Here is a 19,424-nt window from a genome sequence, read left to right as displayed (position 1 = left end):
TTGAAATGTGAAGCAACTGCTCCCAGGTGAAGGTGGGAACTGAACCAATGGTACGCTGGGAATGTATGGCCGTGGCCACGGCAACGTATGTGCAGGTGACCAGGTGATGTCACTGCGGAGGTGAAAGCAATTCCTGATACAAACATCATGAACAACAACAACAAAAAAAAATGGCATTGATATATTTGGGACTGGGAGTATAGTTTAGTGGCAGAATGGTTCCCTACTGAGCATGAGACCATAGGTTCAAACCTCAATACTGCAGATGAATAAAAAAACTATGTACCATAGTAAAACCTAAGAAGGAATTAGGGGACTGAGTTTAAACAATGTGCCCAGGAGCACAGAGCTGAGCAGCCTTAGGCACAAGCCTTGATCCAGAACCACCTGATTCCCTGCTCGGCTACGATATCCACCGTGCCAGTTCACGCCTCCCAGTCATAACTGGGGGGCAAGCGTGAGGCTGTTCATCCTGGAATCCTCCTTAGGGCTCTCACCCTTGTATTGGATACTCAGTTTGAGTTCAGAACTCTGAAGTGATTTGTCCGGGCGTCCAGTCTGGTGCCAGAGCCAGAGCCAGAGCCAGAGCCAGAGCTGGAGTCCACAGTGGCCGGAGACACTTATATCCCACCCAGCCTGTGCAATAGAGAACACGGGTCAAGGACAGCCCAGTCAACCTGCCCTTGAGTCACAGGTCTCCACTGCTGAGGAAGAAGGACAGAACTGAGGTCCCATAGACAGAGGAAAGGAGGCGCAGGGCAGTCAGGGTGCTCCCAAATGTACCTCCTCCCCCAGCTCAAGGTTTCAGGAAGGTGTGCCCATCCAGGAGGTGTGCCTGCCTGGGAGCTCTCTGGGGTGGAGGACGGGCAATGGGCCCGGACCTATTAAGTCTCATACATCTCAAGTGCCTTTGCAGAGATCTCTGCTCCCCGAAACCCCTGTTCTGGACTCAACTGATAAACATCAAGGCCAGCTTGCTCCAGGAAGACCCTTCTCAAACCTATAGGCATCTTCAGTGCTCATGGCTTCTAACCCCAGTCACAAGCTCTGGGCTAACTTCTGGAGACAGAGTTCTGACTAAAGGAACCCCTCTCACTGCCTCCTCCTGTAGGTCCTCTGATGTGTAGCTTTTGGAAAATAAACCTTCCACCCTCAGCCGCTTTTAGTTAATTTCTATTATGGGGTTTCTGCCCCACCTTAGATCATTCAGTTCCCAAATAAACGACACAAAAGCTTTATATTCATAATACGCCTTAAAGTTAGAGCTGGGCAGATATTTACCCTCTATGCTATTTTATCTATTTTCCTGTCAATAACCCCAAGATACCACTTGCCATGTTCTGCCTGGACAGACTCTATTCCAATAGGCAGGACCCCCAAGGTTACCTATTCACAATCCATCTACCCCAACGTGATTTCTTCCTCTTCTCTCTTCCTCTCTCCTGTCTTTATCTACAACCCCCCTACAGCCAAGTGACTGAAAACTTGTCTACCTTTATCTACTGCCCAATCACAGGCATTAACCTTTTATTCACTAATGAATTTGGGAGCAAGGTTACATCACTTGTACACAAGGATCTCCTCACTGGGGCAACCAGATCTTGGAATGAGGATTTAGCATCTGAATACAAGGAGCACCAGACCAACCTCCTATAAACTTCCCTCCTTCCTTCTTTCTCGCCTTTTTAAAAGTTACATATTGATTGGATTTGTTTAGTTTGTGCTTGTATGTATATTGTGTATCTGAGTGAGGGTTTGTGCACACAAGTGCAGTGCCCCCAGAAGTCAGAAGAGGGCGTCCAACCCCTTGGAGCCGGAGGTAGAGGGAGGCAGGTTTGATTTATCCTTCACAGATGCTAGAACCTACTCTCCAACTCTGAGAGAACAGCACACGTCCTGCTGAGCCATCTCCAGCATCCCCGTCTTTTTTTTTTTTTTTTTTTTTTTGGTTCTTTTTGTCGGAGCTGGGGACCGAACCCAGGGCCTTGCGCTTCCTAGGTAAGCGCCAGCATCCCCGTCTTTAACCCTAACTTTATTTTTTGTGACAGGGTCTCACTGTGTAGCTCTGGCTGTCCTGAAACTCCATGTGTACACCAGGTTGGCCTTGAACTCACAGAGATCTGCTTGCCTCTGTCTCCAGAGTGCTGGGATTAAAGGCACGGACCACTATATCCATGGTTTATTTTTATTATTATTTTCTGATATAAGATCTCATATATCCCAGGTTGGTCTCAGACTTACCACGTAGCTGCAGTGGCCCCGAACGCCTGACCTTCTGCGTCTACCTCCAGGACCACAGCGGTACTCCATCATGCACAGCTGCTGTTGGGTGCTTTTTGTCTTTTGAGACAGAGTCTCGTTCAGGCTGACCTCCAATTTCCAGTGACCCTTCCTGCCTTGGCTTCCCAAGTTCATTACGGATATGAACCACGCTGGGCTTTTTTGGTTGACTTTAAAAATCATTAACTTGATGGGCTGGAGAGACGTCTCAGCTGCTCTTCCAGAGGTCCTGAGTTCAAATCCCAGCAACCACATGGTGGCTCTCAACCATCTGTAATGAGATCTGATGCCCTCTTCTGGTGTGTCTGAAGACAGCTACAGTGTACTTTTATACAGTCAATCAATCAATCAATCAATCTTTAAAAAAAAAATCACTAACTTGGGACAGGTAAACAGGCTCAGTGGATAGAGAGCTTGCTGCTAAGATTAATGACCTGAGTTCAATCCCCGGAACTACATGATAGAAGAGAGATCTGACTCCTGCAAGTATCCCACATTCACATTGTGCTGCACATGTCCATGATCTCTCTCTCATACATACACACACACACACACACACACACACACACACACACACACACACACACTCTCACACACACAGAGAGAGAGAGAGAGAGACAGAGAGAGAGAGAAGTAACAAATAGTCTTTAAATTTTTCTTTTAGAATATCACATCTGGGGCTGGAGAGATGGCTCAGTGGTTAAGAGCACCGACTGCTCTTCCAGAGGTCCTGAGTTCAATTCCCAGCAACCACATGGTGGCTCACAACCATCTGTAATGGGATCAGATGCCCTCTTCTGGTGTGTTTGAAGACAGTGTACTCACATGAAATAAATAAATAAATCTTAAAAAAAAAAAAAAAAAGAATATCGCATCTGGGAGCAGGGGACAGAGCAGGGGAATCGTGAGTTCATGGCCAGGCTGGGTTACCGAGAGGCCTTGTCCTGAAAATAAAGTAAATGAAACAAATCACTAAACGCAACTGAGCAGCACAGCAGACCTCTGCCTGCTCTCTGCACAGGCGCCTCGGCCACATGGCTTATCATAATGACGGTCACCTAGGTTACTTTCGGAATCTGAAGGCCACTCTCACTAAACAAACTTTACCGGCTCATCAAAGTACCTTAAGGGTGACTGACACATGTGTCTGTCCCCTTTGTCACCTTAACATGAGGTCATGCTTTGCTATGCAGATAGGTATGTCAGTCAGTTAAGTAATGTTTGTTTAGGACTAGCAGCAAAGACTGACTTACCAAACTCAGCAATCCCTCTCTTCCCCTTTGGGATCAGTGACTTCTCAGGGCTGCTGGGCCACTGCCCTGCAAGTTTCCTGTCACCCAATCTTTCCTTACCAAAACCCCAATTCTTTTCCTTTTGTTTGCTTGAGTTAGCAGAGTTCACTCCCAGGCCTACATGCATACACACACACACACACACACACACACACACACACACACACACACACATGTACACATGCACACACACACCCCACACACACAAATGCTCAATAAAAACATCCCCACTAAGTAGCTATTAGTATCAGCTTCAACTCTGAGAGCTCCCAGGTTGGGGTCACCAAGGCAGAGGGTGAGTGATCTCCTGGACCCTCACCCAGGCCTTCTATACTCACTAGTTGCCTGGTCCATTTTAGTTAGGGTCTCCACCTTCCCCATGAGAAACCCCCAAGGTCCTGCATGTGTCTCCACTCCCCCACCCCTCACACCCCTTTACTCCCTATTTTCCCCAAACCCCAGGAAATCTGTCTGCTGACCTGCTTCTGCCCTGTCCCTCGGCCTGGTGAGCTGGCTCTGGATTACTTAAAAATTTCCAATTGGTGTTTAGATGCACCACGGCGGTCAGCAGGACTGACCCTCTCTGCAGCTGATCCTCAGCAACCCAGAACTGCTCCAAGCCACAACAGCAAAAACACAAAGACATGGTACAGCGAGTAGAAGACGCCCAGGGTGCCAGTGAGCAGTGCTCTACCTTCCTGGGGCGCACGGACAGGAGCAGTGGGTGTCTGTAGTGTGAAATTCTTCAACACGGTCTTTCTGAGATGGGCCAATGCTTTGGTCGTTGCTGGAGCCCATCTGAGGAGCCAAGCAGGTAACAGGTCCTGCACCAGGTTATGGTAAAGTCCACTGAGATGGGCCTCTGCCAGCTGAAAAACCTCCACCTGCTGGGTCTCCCAGCACAAGGCAGATGGGACCAAGAGGTCCCCAGATCCCAATGGAATTTTTTTTTTAACTTCCTCTGGGTGGTGGGGGTAGGGTAGGGTGGAGAAACAGCTGTTTGTTACTTTGAAGTGTCACAGGTCAGGCAGGTCTCAGCCTTAGTTTCTTACATCTAACTCCTTTCTTATTACAAACTGGTAAGGAAACAAGTCAGGAAGGAGGGGCCCAGAACTATAGATCACTAAATGCTCCTGCGAGCTGGGCTCAGTGAGCTCATTATCTGAGTGGCTCAAGGCACTTCATGATGAGAGACTTCAGGTCAATGCCTTAGAGCTAAGGTCAGTATCTTTTTGTTCCAAGAAACGAAAAGGATGACCCCGTCCCCAGAGGACATACAGAGAAGTCTAGATGGTGTTAGGAGATGGAGGGTGAAAAAGAGGGGTGGTGGTGGCGGCTCAATATTAGCCTCCCTCTGTCATCTGCTATTTTCAGAACGTGGGCTTTCTGGGGAGCAGACGTTAATGAGATTTAACCCTGCACAGCTCTGGGTCCCAATGGCATTGTCTTTACTGCGTCGCAAGTGCGTCCTGCTTCCTTTCCCAGGCGTGGATAAGCGCTGTCAGGGACCCAAGGACCAAGCTGCTAATCAGGATCTAACAAGACTTTGCCCATCTTCAGCCATCAGCAGTGAGGAGACTGGGTACTTCTCTCCAGTCTGGGAAACAGCTGAGCTTGGCTCGGAGCTCTGCTGTCTCCTTGATGTGCCCTTAATTAAAGCTACTATTATACTTTTGGGTTTACTTCAGTGATTCCACCAAGCAGGGCCCAGCTCTTTGGCGCCATGAGGGGGCGGGCTTCCCATCCTCTCCGACGCCTACAGCTCATTAACTCTCCAATTCAAAGCTTCCCCTCTCCCGGAAGCAAGCTGCACCTACAATGGGTATAATCTGTCCCCTGATCCTCGGACTCCTCTTTCTGAAGCTGAAGGAGTGCTTCTGGAGGCTTGGGAGAGGAGAGTCCGCGCCTGGAGGTGTGGGGGGTGGGAGCTGGGGTGAGTGGGGAGGACCTCAGGCGACAGAAGGCAGTGCAGGCTACAGAACCAGGGAGCTACGCACCCGGCCACACCCTGCCGTGACTCACCAGGAACGCAGTCCCTCAAGGAAGAAGCGTGCGTTCGGGGAGCCCTGTGCCAGTTGGCGTGGAGTGCAGCGCCCGTGAGGCAGTGTGTTTGTTCGACCTCCCTTAATCTCCCCTCTCTTCTTAAGCCAACGATATAAACTTCTGGTCCAGAACGAAGCTGGACATTTTCGTCCGGCAAGTCCCAGATGGAGTAGGGATCGTGCAAAGCCAGCCCCCACCCAGCACTTAGCACGTGTCCCCGCACGGGACCTCAATCCCGGGCGGTGCCCTGCTACTGGGTGACTCACAGTTGCCGCAGGGTGAGGCTACGCCTAGGCACCATTCATCGGAGACACATCCGAGACCTCCACCCACCTTCCTTCCATCTCCAGGCCTTTTTGAAATTATTGTTGCCTCCCGTAGTAGTATCTTTCCCCAACTGGCGCATAGAAGGTTGACCACTTCAGTTAAAAAATAGGGACCACGCCCTGCCCAGTTCCTCGGAGATTAAAAACAGCCTTCTTTGCAAACTGGCCCCAGGCTGGCCCTGAAGGCCTTCCTCAGTCTGCAAGCAGGGGGCAGTGTCTCCACGAGCTCAAAGTGCCTTTGCTCTGAGTTCTCTGCATCCTTACTCCAGGCTTGTGTCCATACTTGGATCCATGGAGCTGATCGTCTCCCTGCCCCACTCCACACGCAAAAAGTCTCCCTAAGTGTGCAAAAGGAGCCGATGTTATTACTTCATTATCTCCAGCTCAAGGAGAAGGTCCTAAAGGGACGTTTTGAATTCTCTGAGGGTTTCTGGCATCTCCAAAAGACCTCACCTGCAGAAACTAGTGCTGGGTCCGGAGCCTGGGCCACACCACATAACTAATGGAGCTGGACCTACGATGTCCCACTCTCTTTCTGCTGTTTATCCTTCTCCAGTGGCTCAGGGATAAATCCCAGGTGACTCATGGTTGCTTCTTACCTATAATGCTTTAGGCATGGATGTGGGGCCAGCTCTTGCTAGGAGAGGAAAGGTCAAGTCTGTGGGGTCAGAGGGCTTCCAGGAGAGACTTTTCCTGTGACACGTTTCTGAACTAGGCTTTCTGTTCCAGTTGAAAGCTAAGTCTTCCCATATTACCTGCGCCCCAGTGTCATGCACTAGCCACCTGCCAGCCATCTTTCATGCATTCCCTTCCTCTCTAAAGCTAAATGGCTTTATGGAATGCGGGGACCAAGCAGTCAAAAGCTATCTTAGAAAACATTAGGTGTCAGGAACTTCCCGCCAGGGAGCTCCACAAGAATTTGCTGAGTAAACACCCCATTCTAGAAGTGTCACAACTACAATAGGGGCAGGATCCCCCACAACCCCTTCTACAGGGCCAAAGATATCTCCCTGCCAGAGCTTGAATGTATGTCATACTTACTAGCCAATAGAGTTAAAGGTCAATATGTTTAGCCAATAAGTTTAAACTGTAACCTTGCTGATGTAATTTGTACCCCTACAACGGTATAAAAAGTGTGTGCCTTTGTTCCCAGGGGTTGCCTCTGCCCAGATTGCAGAATGACCCCAGTGCATTGAACTAGTAAAACCTCTTGTTTATCACATCGATCTCCATCTCTGTGTTTCTGTGAGTGGGACGTCCCGGACGCAGGACTCGGTGGACTTTTCTCGAGTCTTAGAGCTTCCCCTTCAGTTCCTTTTTGATGAGCCCCTGGTCAAGCTCTTCTTCAGCTGGCTCAACACTCAGCTTTTTCTGTCTGCAAAGCACTTAGAAACCATCTTGGCTAGCTGCGCGTGGCTCCTGCTTGGTTCTTGTCTCTGTCTCTGTCTCTGTCTCTGTCTCTGTCTCTCTCTCTCTCTCACACACACACACACACACACACACACACACACACACACACACAGGAGCACATGCTCGCCGCACATGACTCTCCCTGAGTCCAGGTGTCTGAGGAAAGCAGAGGCATCAGATCCCCCTGGAATTGGAGCCTTGAGTGTTTGTGAGCTGACTGACCTACTGACACCGGTGCTGGGACCTGAACTCATGGACTTCGAAAGAGTAGCACTCGTTCTTAACCAGTCTGCAGCCAAAGCCATGCATTCATTTATCTATCTATTTTGAGATGGGATCTCAGTATGCAGCCCAGGCTGGCATTTAAGTCTCTACGTTCCTAGTACTGAAGTTACAGGCAAGTCCTTGCCGGCCTGGTCTCCCAGGCCTGATTCCCTGTAGACGATAAGCAGGAAAGAGCAGGTTTTCCTACTTGCCCATCTCTCTTCCTCCCCTCCCCTCCTCTTATCTCTCTCCTTTCTACTTTGTGAAAACACGTAGCACTTGCATTCCATTGCCCAAGCCCAGCCACACCTTTACTCTTGGCTTAGATCTACGGCTGAAGAAAGTAAATGCTTCCTATCCCTCCTTTGGCTGAAGTAGTGTTTGCTGCTTTTGATTGGTTGAAGTTGTTCCTCCAGAACTGTTTTTAAGACTGAAGCGCTGGGTAAAGGGTCCATACAGATCTATAATATTCCAGTATGTGTGGCATGACTTCTTTTTTGTTTGTTTGTGTGTATGTGTGTAGCCCTGGATATGTCCTAGAATTCGCTCTGTAGTCTAGGCTGGTCTCGAACTCCCAGAGAGTCACCTGCCTCTGTTTCCTTAGTGTTTTAGTCAGGGTTTCTATTCCTGCACAAACATCATGCCCAAGAAGCAAGTTGGTGAGGAAAGGGTTTATTCAGATTATACTTCTATGTTTGCTGTTCATCACCAAAGGAAGTCAGGACTGGAACTCAAGCAGGTCAGGAAGCAGGAGCTGATGCAGAGGCCATGGAGGGATGTTACTTACTGGCTTGCTTCCCCTGGCTTGCTCAGCTTGCTTCTTATAGAACCCACGACCACCAGCCCAGGGACAGCACCACCCACAATGGTCCTCCCACCTTGATCACTAATTGAGAAAATGCCTTACTGCTGGGTCTCATGGAGGCATTTCCTCAACTGAGGCTCCTTTTCTGTGATAACTCCAGCTTGTGTCAAGTTGACACACAAAACCAGCCAGTACACCTAGTGCTGGGATTAAAGATGTGTACCACCACCACCCAACTGACATTTTGTATTTTTAAAAATATTAAAAGTTTAGAAAGAAAGGTGCTGGTGTGGAGAGGTCCTCTGCAGTGCCTGCTCTTGTAGACCACCTAGGTTTGGTTCCCAGTACCTTATGGTGCTCCACCCTTATCTGCAATCCCAGTCCAGGGAATCCGGAGCCCTTTTCTCACCTCCAAGAACACTGCATACATAAAGTACATATGCAGGCAGATACACGCAGGCCAACACATAAAATTCACCACACATAAATGAAAACTATGGGGAGGGAGAAGGGATAGGGGACTTATGGCCGGGAAACTGGGAAAGGGAATAACATTTGAAATGTAAATAAAAGATATCCAATAATAAAACAAAAGAAAAGTAACTTTGTTTTCATTTGTTCGTTTGTTTTGGTCAGCAAGGGCGGTGAACCTCATACATGCTAGCTAGGCACAGCCCCGACATCACGGGCCCCCTTACCTTGACATGGGAAGTCTCACTGAGTTGCCTATGTTTGCTGGGATTTGGAGTCCTAGGAGGCCTCTTGTTTAGTAGCTGGAAATGGAAATGCAGGCCCTGAGGCCTGGATACCCTGAGTTTTGCATGAGTCTGGCAGGCACAGGAGATAATTTAGCACTTTGGTCTTGACACCCCCCCACTGCCCACTCCCCCCCTCCCCCGTTTGGTTTTGGCTATGCACACTCCCCTCCTCTTGTAATAATGCACGGGACAGCCTCATTCCTTCATCCGCGTCTGCTGTGTACACACCTACCCATCTCTAAATGCACTTACCAGCCACAGAGCCCCTTGACCTCCGCCTGCATCTGGCTACGTGAGCCCCCATCTCTGAACAATCATTTAGATTCCCCCACCCCCAGGAACAGTCAAATTTAGACAATCTCTATCCCGTGCAGGTATGAAGAATACAAGGGCTGTCGATCTGGCCTGTTCTAGTGTTGAGAGTATGTGTAGTGAGGGACAATTCCCGATTTATCATTCCCGGCTGCTGTATAATTGGGTGGGCATATAATTAAAATTAGATGCATTATGGGAAGGACATGTTCAGTTAAGGACAATGAACATAAAGCCTAACTTATCACAGTAGAAACTGCACGCTACAAGCCGGCCCCTCTTTCTCTTGAATCCCAGAAAAGGAAACCCCAAAGGATGAGTGGGACCCTCATGAGTATTTCCACTTAGGCCGCCCGCATTCAATTTGAACAGTTCCCCCCAACCCCCCAATCTGCAATATCACTTTGCTCTAAATAAAATGATTGTATCTTGCTTCATCTGTAAATCTTGCAGATCCTGGAAACACTTGACCCATACTGGGACTACGGGGAACATTAAGCATTAATGGTGTTTGTTGAGCTTGTCAAATGCATATAACAGGAGGCCTTGACTTGAAGTAAACTCCTGCAAAGTCCAGGTTAAAAACTGAAGGGCTGGGTGTCATGGTCCATTTCCTTAATTCCAGCATTCAGGAGGTGGAGGCAGAGGTCTACATAGAGAGTTTCAGGACAACCCAAGCTATGAAGAGAGACCCTGTCTCAAAAAACAAAAACAGGGCTGGAGAGATTGCTCAGTGGTTAAGAGTACTGTCTGCTCTCTTCTTCTAGAGGTCCTGAGTCCAAATCCCAGCAACCACATGGTGGCTCACAACCATCTATAATGAGATCTGATGCCCTCTTTTGGTGTGTCTGAGGACAGCTACAGCATACTAATATATAATAAATAAATCTTAAAAAGAAAAAAATCAAAATGGAGTCACTCATGGTAAAGTCCCATGTAACCAAGATGAAATCCATCTGTTTATCTGTCCCTCCCAGAGGACTGGACTAGAGAAACTGCTGAGTTACCAAATAGACAATTAGCAAGACAATGTAGGTCTCCTGCTTTAATTCTTCCACAGAGAGGCAACCGGAAGTAACCTCCTGCTACTAATTACTTCACATTGTTCTGTAGTCCTGCCTAGTGGGAGGGTAATCTGGTTGTCTGTTTGGTTTTCTTAAACAGGGACTTGTGGCTTCCAGGCTGGTCTTGAGCTTGTAATACAGGAGAGGGTGACATCGAACATCTAATTATCTTGCCTATACCTGAGTCCAGAGGGCTGAGCTCAGAGGTATGTGCCACCTTATCTGGTTTATCTTTAACTGGGAACTGAACTCAGGACCTCACACATGCCAGGCAAGCAGCCTCCCACCTGAGTCACACCACCAGCACGGATCTGTCCTCTTGTTCCCTGTGCCTTTCTTTCCTCCCATCCCCGTAATCACTCTGCATCTGTGGATTGGCTTTTGAAGACTTCACGTTTAAGTGAGATTATTCAACATTTGTCCGTCTACACTTTGATTGTTTCGCTTAGCATAATGTCGAGGCTCGTGGTACGGCAAAGGGCAAAGCCCGTTTTTTCAAGTTGGTTAATATCGTGTTGTGCATACGTAGTGAACTCCTGTTAGCCACTTTTTGTTGCTTGGTTTTGTTTGGTTGGTTTTGTTTGCTTGTTTGCTTCTCTCGAGACCGCACCTCACATAGCCTGTGCTAGTCTCGAACTCTCCATCTAACTGAGGCTGACTTTGAACTCCTGATATTCCTGCCTCTGCGTCTCAAGCTTGGCATTGCAAACACGGCAGCACCACACCCAGCTAAGTGTGTCTTTGTTAATGGATATCTGGCTGTTCCCAGATCTTAGCTATTGTGGCTATTACTGTAGAGAACAAAGGGGTACAGGTATTTCTTTGAGGCACCCTTCCATTTCCTTTGGGACTGCAGCCAGAAGGAGTCGGGGTTATATCTTCCTGGCCTCAGTATTTCACTGAATCACCACGCTGCTTTTCACGGCAGCGGTACCAACTCTGAAATTAAGCTTGATGACCGACTTTATTTTCTTCTTTTGTTGTTCCACACAATTCTAAGGAGGAGGGAGAGGTGATTTAGAAGAATTAAGCCACTGTTTCTGGAAGGATAAACTGGCATTTCGATCTCCCTCCACATCCACTCCCTACCAGCTTCTCTCTGGACAGCTCTCCTGGGCTGGATGACCTGGGCTCCTGGCTCTGAGTTTCCTGGGACCAGTCAGAGGGAAGGTGCTGGGTTGGAAACACCTTGTACGTGGTTGAGAAGTGGCCGTGTTTCTCTAACGATGGCTGCAGCTTCTGTCCCTTGACTCTTCCACAGCCATAGCTCCAGGAGACAGGGATCTCATGCCCCTCTGAGAGACCCAGATAGTGGCTATAATTCTTGATGATCAGTGTCCCACTATCTTATTGTCTGTCCCTGTGAATGGTCCCTTTCCTTGAGCACACATCTAAATGTGCTCCCTGGCTTCTACCAAGAGTCTCGCTGACATCCTGGATACGTGTAGGATGACAGAGCCTGTTGGGTATAGCTTCCCTCAGGGACCCACAAGGCAGGTCTGTAAGAGTCTGAATGAATAAGGCCATGCTATGCTATGGCTGGGAGGACTCAGTGTGCGTGGGATTTGTGGGTACAGTGTACAGTACTGTGAACTGTAAGTGGGGCCGGCAGCAGAGGCAGGATGGACGACATCCTTTGGCTGTGTGAGACAGTCAGACACGAGACAGCCTACGTGTTTAGCCACCCAAAGTAAACATTTTAAAAAGAGCACTGGTGTTTGCTAAGTTGGCAATTGGTATTTGAAAAATCAGCTTTCCTTGACTTGATGATTCAGCCGGCAGGTCCTTTGCCAAAGTGGGTTGCTGAGCAAATTCGTCTTGGAAAATGAGTTCATTCCTGTCAAAGCCAGATTCTCCCTGACCAAGGGAAGGCTGGACTTGACCTGCTGGCTCAGGATGGGTTTGCCTGGGTGTCTGTGTTCAAGGGTTGCTCCCCTGGAGTGTCTTCCAAGATGGAGGACAGACCCCCACCTGAGGCGTCTCCAACCTCAAGCAGGCCAGTAACGCTGCCCAGTGACACAGAATCTGTCACGGTTAGGAGGATCTTTGCCTAAGAAAGGAATCCAGTCTCAGGAGGACCACAGAGGCCTTCCATCCAGGTCACTCAAGTGGCTTGGGGGAACAGGGAACAAGTCACAGTTGGAGCTGAATGACCAGGGCCAGAGCCAAAGGGTCAGGGAACTAAGTCCATCTCTGGACAGTTTAGCCTCTCCTAGTCCCTCGACGTTTCCTGGCCAGGCATTTGGGGAGGTGTGAGTCTGGGCAAAGGGTAGTTGTGTGACATCACTGGAGTGCTCACCCAGAGACAGAGTCCTAAAATGGACAGCGTCCCTGGGCAGCGGGGCCTGAAGGGCAGGGCGTGGGGGGAGGAACAGCACCTTGTGCTGTGTGGGCTGACTTTTGACAAGGGTCTGTTGGGTCTGCTTCACAGAGGAGAACCAAGCTGAGAACTAAGCAGGGGTCTATAGGAAGGGGTCCAGGGGCCATTCTAAAGCTGGCAGGGGAATAGCAGGAGTAGGGGGTCACATGCACCCTCAATGGAAACAGGGCCTTTGATGGTTCCTCAAGTGTCTCCATGCGTTTTGAAGCCCCACCCCCACCCCCACCAGCTGTACACTCCTTTCCCAGCCTAACGCCTTAAGTGGAAGGAATACCCTGGAACTTTGTCTTAAGTGGGAAAGATAGGGAGGACTGGACCTATTTGAGTTCCAGGGACCTCACTTTCATGGTCATTTTCACAGCCATGAGAATATGCATGCATGCATGCATGTATGTATGTATGTATGTATGTATGTATGTATGTATATATGTATGTGTATATATATGTATGTGTATATGTACACACACAGACACATACATATCCACCTATACAACTAGCAAAAATCACATCCTTGTGTTTTTTCTCTTTTCTTTGTGTGTGTGTACATTGTGTATACGAATGCAGCAGGCAAGTGTGTGCTGTGGCACATGTGTGGTCAGAGGACAACAGAGGCTATCAGCCCTCACCTACCTTGTTTGAGACAGAGCCTCTTATTTTTTTCCCCACTGTGCGTACCAGGCTAGTCAGTCTGCAAGCATGCTGGGTTCTCCTGCCTTTGCCTCCCATCTTCCTGTACTAATCGTAGGATTATGAATTCTCCTTGCAGTTGGCTTTACATAGATCCTGGGGATTTGGACTCAGGCCCTTTGGCTTATGCGGCAAGTCCTCTGCCCAGTGAGTCATTTCCTCAGCCTGCTTTTCCTTAGGAAGGGCTCTTCCAAATCACATGTCTGCCCACTTCAGCCCTAAGGAGATGGCAATGCTAGATGTGGGGCTTGGCCTTGTGACTGGAGGTCCTACTGCCCACAGCATCCTTTAACCACAGCCCAGGGCCTGCCAACACCACCCAGGAACGTGAGAGGGCCTCAGCTCTAAAGGGCATGGGCTATGAGGGCCCTTGCTCTGGTAAACACTAATTAAGTCCTGTCATACCTAGCAGGACGGGTTTGAGGGATGAGAGAGGCTTCACAGGGATGAGGCCTTAGCCATAGTCAAGATTATGTGAGTGGGAACATTGGATGACCTTCTGACCCTGTCCCTTTGCCAATGGAGGCCCTCAGCTCTTTCGATCCAAGGGGTCTAACATGGAGTAGGGCCTCCTGCTGAGAGAAGCTCCCCCCACCCACCCACCCGCCCCCCCTTCCCCCCGGGGCTGGGGACCGAACTCAGGACCTTGCGCTTCCTAGGCAAGCGCTCTACCATTGAGCCAAATCCCCAACCCCGAGAAGCTTCTTTTTTGATAGATGAGCAGGAGGGAGCAGGCGTTTGCAAGAGCTGTGTACTCGTCCCACTGGCTATCAGTGACACGGCCAGGAAGGCATAGCTACCCCATTTTATAGATGAAGAAACTGAGGCTTTGTTTGGACTGGCGATTGAGGGAGGTAACATGTGGAATGTGGCTTGAGGAATCTCTCCCTATCCTGAGTAATGAGGGAGGCAGCATCTGACACACCAGGAAGCTGTGGAACTGCCCCTTGTGGGGAATTCGAGTTAGAGACAGATCTCCTCAAGTAGCGATGGGGTCTTCTGCCTAGATGTCTAGGATATGGGGAATTAAGTGTCTACCGCTAAACTCACGGAGCTTCCCTAGGAGCTGCACCCCAAGGTACAAAGTGGCCAGGATGCTCCCATGTGCTGGCCGCCCCAAGTCCCGAGTAACCCAGGAGCTACGATGAGTGAAACTCAGCTGATCGAGTCAGAATGACCACATGGGCCAAGGCTGTGCTCTCCATACAGCTAGACAACACCCTGTCCAGGGGAGACTACAAGGCTGTCCTGCTGGGGCAGGGTCTTGGCAGTGGGACAGGCAGTGGTGCCCGTCCACTTGTGCCTGACTCAGGGGTACTTTGGTGCTAGGCTTTAAAAGTCTGACTAGGTCACACTGGGGACCCTGACAGTCAGCCCAGAGGTCTTGTTCTCAGGTACACATCAGTGCCCAGGTTTAGAGAGCTTAGATTCCAGCCAGGATCTGGAAGAACTGTTGCTTCCGAGTGCTGTCCTCTCACAAAACATTTGAGCTCCTTGCCCCGGGGACTAGACCTGTTCAAAGCTGATCTCTCTGTTTCTGCCTTTTATCTCTGCTTCCCAAGGTCCTTGTCAGAGGGAATAAGGGGGTGGGGGCTCATTGAAAGGAGGGTAGTGCACAGTACTGGGGTAGCCCCACCCAGGTTCTGAACTGACTCATCTGCTTAACCTACTACTGGCTGGGTAAGGGCAGGGTGCCCTGGAGCCTGGCAGGCAGTCTAGGTACATATATAAAAGCACGCTCTTCCAGTCCGAGGAGCTCTACCTGTCACTGTCTGCTGCTACACGATGCTGGGAGGCTTGGGGAAGCTGGCGGCTGAGGGCCTGGCCCACCGCACTGAGAAAGCTACTGAGGGAGCAGGTAAGGGCCTGGGTTTCTATCTCCCCAGAAGTTGGCAGACTCCTCTGTTGAAAGTTGATTCCAGCAGGCAGGCAAGAGTCTGAGTAGGCAGAGGCTAAGGCCCATCAGGAAGCTTGGCCCACTGGCCCCGCCAGGAGACAGCAAAGTTGGGGCACCGAGGCTGGGGTAGCTGCCCAGAGAAGAGTTGCTGTCCAAGCAGCCTTTTTACTAGGGATTTCTCCATAACCCAGGATGACCTTGGGTGAGGTGAGGAGTAGACCAACACGGAGGAGACTCCAGGAGGCCAGCAGGACCCAGGTGCTGGGAGAGGAGTTAGTGGCTTGGGTCCTACCTTTTGGAAGACTAGTGTAACTTTTATGTCACTATTGCTTATCCCAGGGCCCGAGGCTGTAGCTTGGTGGTAGAACATTTGTCTAGGCAAGGCCCTGGATTTTTGCAAGAACTATAAAATGAGATGAAACAAAAATCCTATCTAGTTTGATCAGTTTTTGCCAGAAAAAAACTTTAAAGCTTCAAAGGTTCTTTTATTATGAAACCACAGAGTCTTATCCTGTTCAAAGTCCAAAAGGACATTTCTATTTCTTCCAAGAACCGAGGACATGGTTGTGCCACCAAGGTCTGTCAGTACTTGTTCATGCGAGTCCCACTTTGGGACAGATAAACACCTGTGTCAAGTTGGCAGTCTCACTGGAAATAGCTGTGGACACATCAGCACTTATGTCATTCTTAACCCAGCAGCTGGATCTGACCCTCCCCCATTTTCTTGTTGTTGTTATTGTTATTATTGTTGTTGTTGTTCTTTTTTTTTTTGTTCTTTTTTTTCAGAGTTGTTGTTGTTCTTTTTCTCCTTCTTTTTCTCCTTCTTCTTTTTCTTCTTCCTCTTCTTCTTCTTCTTCTTCTTCTTCTTCTTCTTCTTCTTCTTCTTCTGCTTCTGCTTCTGCTTCTGCTTCTGCTTCTGCTTCTGCTTCTGCTTCTGCTTCTTCTGCTTCTTCTGCTTCTTCTGCTTCTGCTTCTTCTTCTTCTCCTCCTCCTCCTTTTCTTCCTCTTCTTTCTCCTTCCTTCTCCTTCTCCCTCCTCTTCTTTTTTTTTAAAGAATTATTTATTTATTTTATGTATATGAGTACGCTGTAGCCGTCCTCAGACACACCAGAAGAGGGCATCAGATCCCATTACAGATGGTTGTGAGCCGCCCCTGTGATTGCTGGGAACTGAACTCAGGACCTCTGGAAAGAGCAGCCAGTACCATCTCTCCAGCCCATGACCCCCTCCTTAATCTTCCAGCCTTCTGAGTTGTGAGGGACACAGCAATGGACAGAAGCAGTCTCTGAAATTTGGGTTCTAGCATGCTCCCACAAATCCCCCCAGAACCTGGAGGTGGGTAGGGATAGCCTCTCTTCCAGGAAGAGCTGCCTTGAGGAGTTTAGCTTTTCAAGAGATGTCCAGATGTGGCTGAAGTAGGAGAGCCAGCTCTTCCTGACTAACAAACTAATTGTCCCAACAAACCTACTTTGGCTCAGGTCTCCGGCTGACAGAAGGCTGTTCTAGGTATCCATGCCCTTCCTGGCTGGGGGGAGGGGCGTGGAGGGCTCTGCACATCTCCGGCAGCCAGGCAGCTTAGGGTCTACGAAGGGAGGCAGCTAGGGGTTCTTTTAATTTGTCTGTCATGGCTGAGGGCAGCATGCCGGAGTCTTACTTTATTGTCTAGAGGTACACGGGCCATCGTGAGGGAAGTGGGCTGACATATTCCTTCATTCTGAATTTGTCCTCTCTTTTCAGTTCATGCAGTGGAGGAGGTGGTGAGCGAGGTGGTGGGCCACGCCAAGGAGGTTGGAGAGAAGGGTAAGGCTCAGGCTGTTTGGAGATGGGAGATAGGGGAGGAGGAAAGAAGGAGAGACGCGGGGAAGGAAAGGACAGAGGGCTGCTGGGTGTAGCTCCAGGGTAGAGCACTTACCTAATATGTGAAGTGGTTGTGTCCCCAGAACTGGAACAGAGATAAGTAAGGGAGGGAGAGAATGAAGTAGGCAGGCAGAGACAGGGAGGGAGGGAGTTAGTGCTAGCCTTAATCCTTTTCTTGCTCAACTAGACCCAGCCCTGCCCCAGATGTAGCACCCTCTCGGCTGGGATGCAATTATCTGTAGGTTGTACCTTTTGTTAGACTCCATCCAGGCTGTTTCCTCGGCGGGATGTTAAGAAGACAGGTACGGCAAAAAGTGACGTGCTTAGGGACAGAAGCTTTAAGCTAGATAACCGTGTATTTAAATATGTTTATATAAAACTTTACTCTGTATGTGTTATGCCACGAACTGAACAGTGTACAAAACATGTCATACTGCACTGTCTACAACCAAGTAGAGTCCATCTGGACGAAGGACTTACATTTAAATATATGAATATGCCAAACCGTCAGACGATAATTGTTTAAGCTTAAACGGCTGAAATGAAATGCCACGGATTCATCCATTCATAAGCAGCGGAGTTCATTGTTTTTATAGCCAGTGGATGAAACATGTCTATGAGCCCAGAACTTGGGAGAATGAGGAATTTGAGCTAGCCTGGGTTACATAGCAAGCATCAGCCTCACTCAAGAAAGAAGAGGCAAAAGATGGAAAGGAAAAGAAGAGAAAAGAAAAGAAAGAAACGTGTTGCTCTGGGCACTAAAGTCTGGAATCCTCAGAGGCAGCAGAGGCATCTGGTGAAGTTGGCTCCTGACTCATGAGTGGCACCTTTTTGTCATGTCCTCACGTGGCCACACTAGCTTGCCCTCCTGGGTGTTGCCTCTCTTGCTCATGAGGCTCCATCCACCCCACTAAGCTCACCAGAACCACACCTCCCACCTCTTCACGGGTTGATCTTGAGGAGAATGACAACATGGGATTTTGGGAACACAAAGATTCAGACCAAAGAAGTGTCATAAGAGATGTTAGCATAATCTTGGAGAGGGGAGGCTCTTTTTGACTGAGATTAAAAAACAAAAACAATCCAGGAGTCATAAAGAAAATATTAGTAGTTTCAACATAAAACGTTACTATTTTACATAGGAGGGGCGAGGTGGGGAACACAAGAAGCAAATTGGAAGTTAAGTCAAAAGGAAGGCTACACACAAACTGTGAGAAAATAACAGAAACAAATAATGCAATGTAGCAACCAACATGAAAAATAGTCAAAGAATACAGACCATTAGTTTCTAGAAATGTAAGTAGCCAGTGCACCCGTGAGCTGTTAGTGATGCCTCGTTCAAATGTGAAGAGACAGTTTGAAAGTTGGTGGGGTGGGGATGGTGGGAGTGGGGTGGGGATGGTGGGAGTGGGGTAGGGGGCTCTCACCAAGTGAGAATGACAGGTGCACTTGGCCCTCTGTGTGCAGGGAGGTGCTGCTCCAGAGTTGACCCCGTAAAATGCCCTCACCTCACAGGCCTCTCCTGCTGGAAGCACAGTGGGTCACCCTCACACTTTTCTTTTTCTTCCCCAACAGCCCTTACCGATGCCCTAAAGAAAGCCCAAGAATCAGGGGACAGGGTGGTGAAGGAGGTCACTGAGAAGGTCACTCACACCATCACTGATGCCGTTACCCACGCTGCAGAAGGCCTGGGCAAACTGGGACAGTGAATCTGCCTACCAGCAAGGCTGGCCCTTCCCTCAGGTCAATAAAAAGTATGGAATGCAAATAGAGTCCGAGTTTATCTCTGTTTGGATGGGATCCCTAGGCAAAATGGTTTCTGTCGTGTTTGCTTTGGACACTTATGTGGAGCGGGCTGGCTGGAACTCACTTGCTGTGTGGCTGAGCTGACCTTGAACTCTTGCTCTGTTTGTTTGCTGCCATCCTGAGTGTGGGACTGTGGACAAATGCCACCAGGACTAAGTGTTTTTTTTACTGGAAAACGCTGCCCACTGCCAGCTTCTCTTCTGCTTAGGAGGTATTCAACACACCTGCCTGCATGTTGTAATT

The 19,424-nt window shown here is 49.1% G+C and overlaps 1 protein-coding gene across 1 annotated transcript; it reads left to right on the top strand.

The window, feature by feature from the left end:
- Positions 1–15,339: 15,339 nt before the first annotated feature.
- Fam25a (family with sequence similarity 25, member A) lies at positions 15,340–19,146 on the top strand. Its single transcript, NM_001134849.1, has 3 exons — positions 15,340–15,479; positions 17,256–17,318; positions 18,951–19,146. The coding sequence occupies exons 1-3, from the start codon at positions 15,407–15,409 to the stop codon at positions 19,082–19,084; spliced, it is 270 nt and encodes an 89-aa protein (NP_001128321.1). The 5' UTR covers positions 15,340–15,406; the 3' UTR covers positions 19,085–19,146.
- Positions 19,147–19,424: the final 278 nt, after the last annotated feature.

This window comes from Rattus norvegicus, chromosome 16 (assembly GCF_036323735.1).
Source record: "Rattus norvegicus strain BN/NHsdMcwi chromosome 16, GRCr8, whole genome shotgun sequence".
NCBI classification, from domain to species: domain Eukaryota; kingdom Metazoa; phylum Chordata; class Mammalia; order Rodentia; family Muridae; genus Rattus; species Rattus norvegicus.
The sequence above is the reverse complement of the archived record's forward strand: the minus strand, read 5'-3'. Positions and strand labels throughout refer to the sequence as shown.

Coding starts and splice junctions, on each gene's coding strand:
- Fam25a (NM_001134849.1), top strand. CDS start 15,407: ATGCTGGGAGGCTTGGGGAAGCTGGCGGCTGAGGGCCTGGCCCACCGC. Junction 15,480..17,255: donor GAAAGCTACTGAGGGAGCAG/GTAAGGGCCTGG, acceptor CTCTCTTTTCAG/TTCATGCAGTGGAGGAGGTG. Junction 17,319..18,950: donor CAAGGAGGTTGGAGAGAAGG/GTAAGGCTCAGG, acceptor CTTCCCCAACAG/CCCTTACCGATGCCCTAAAG.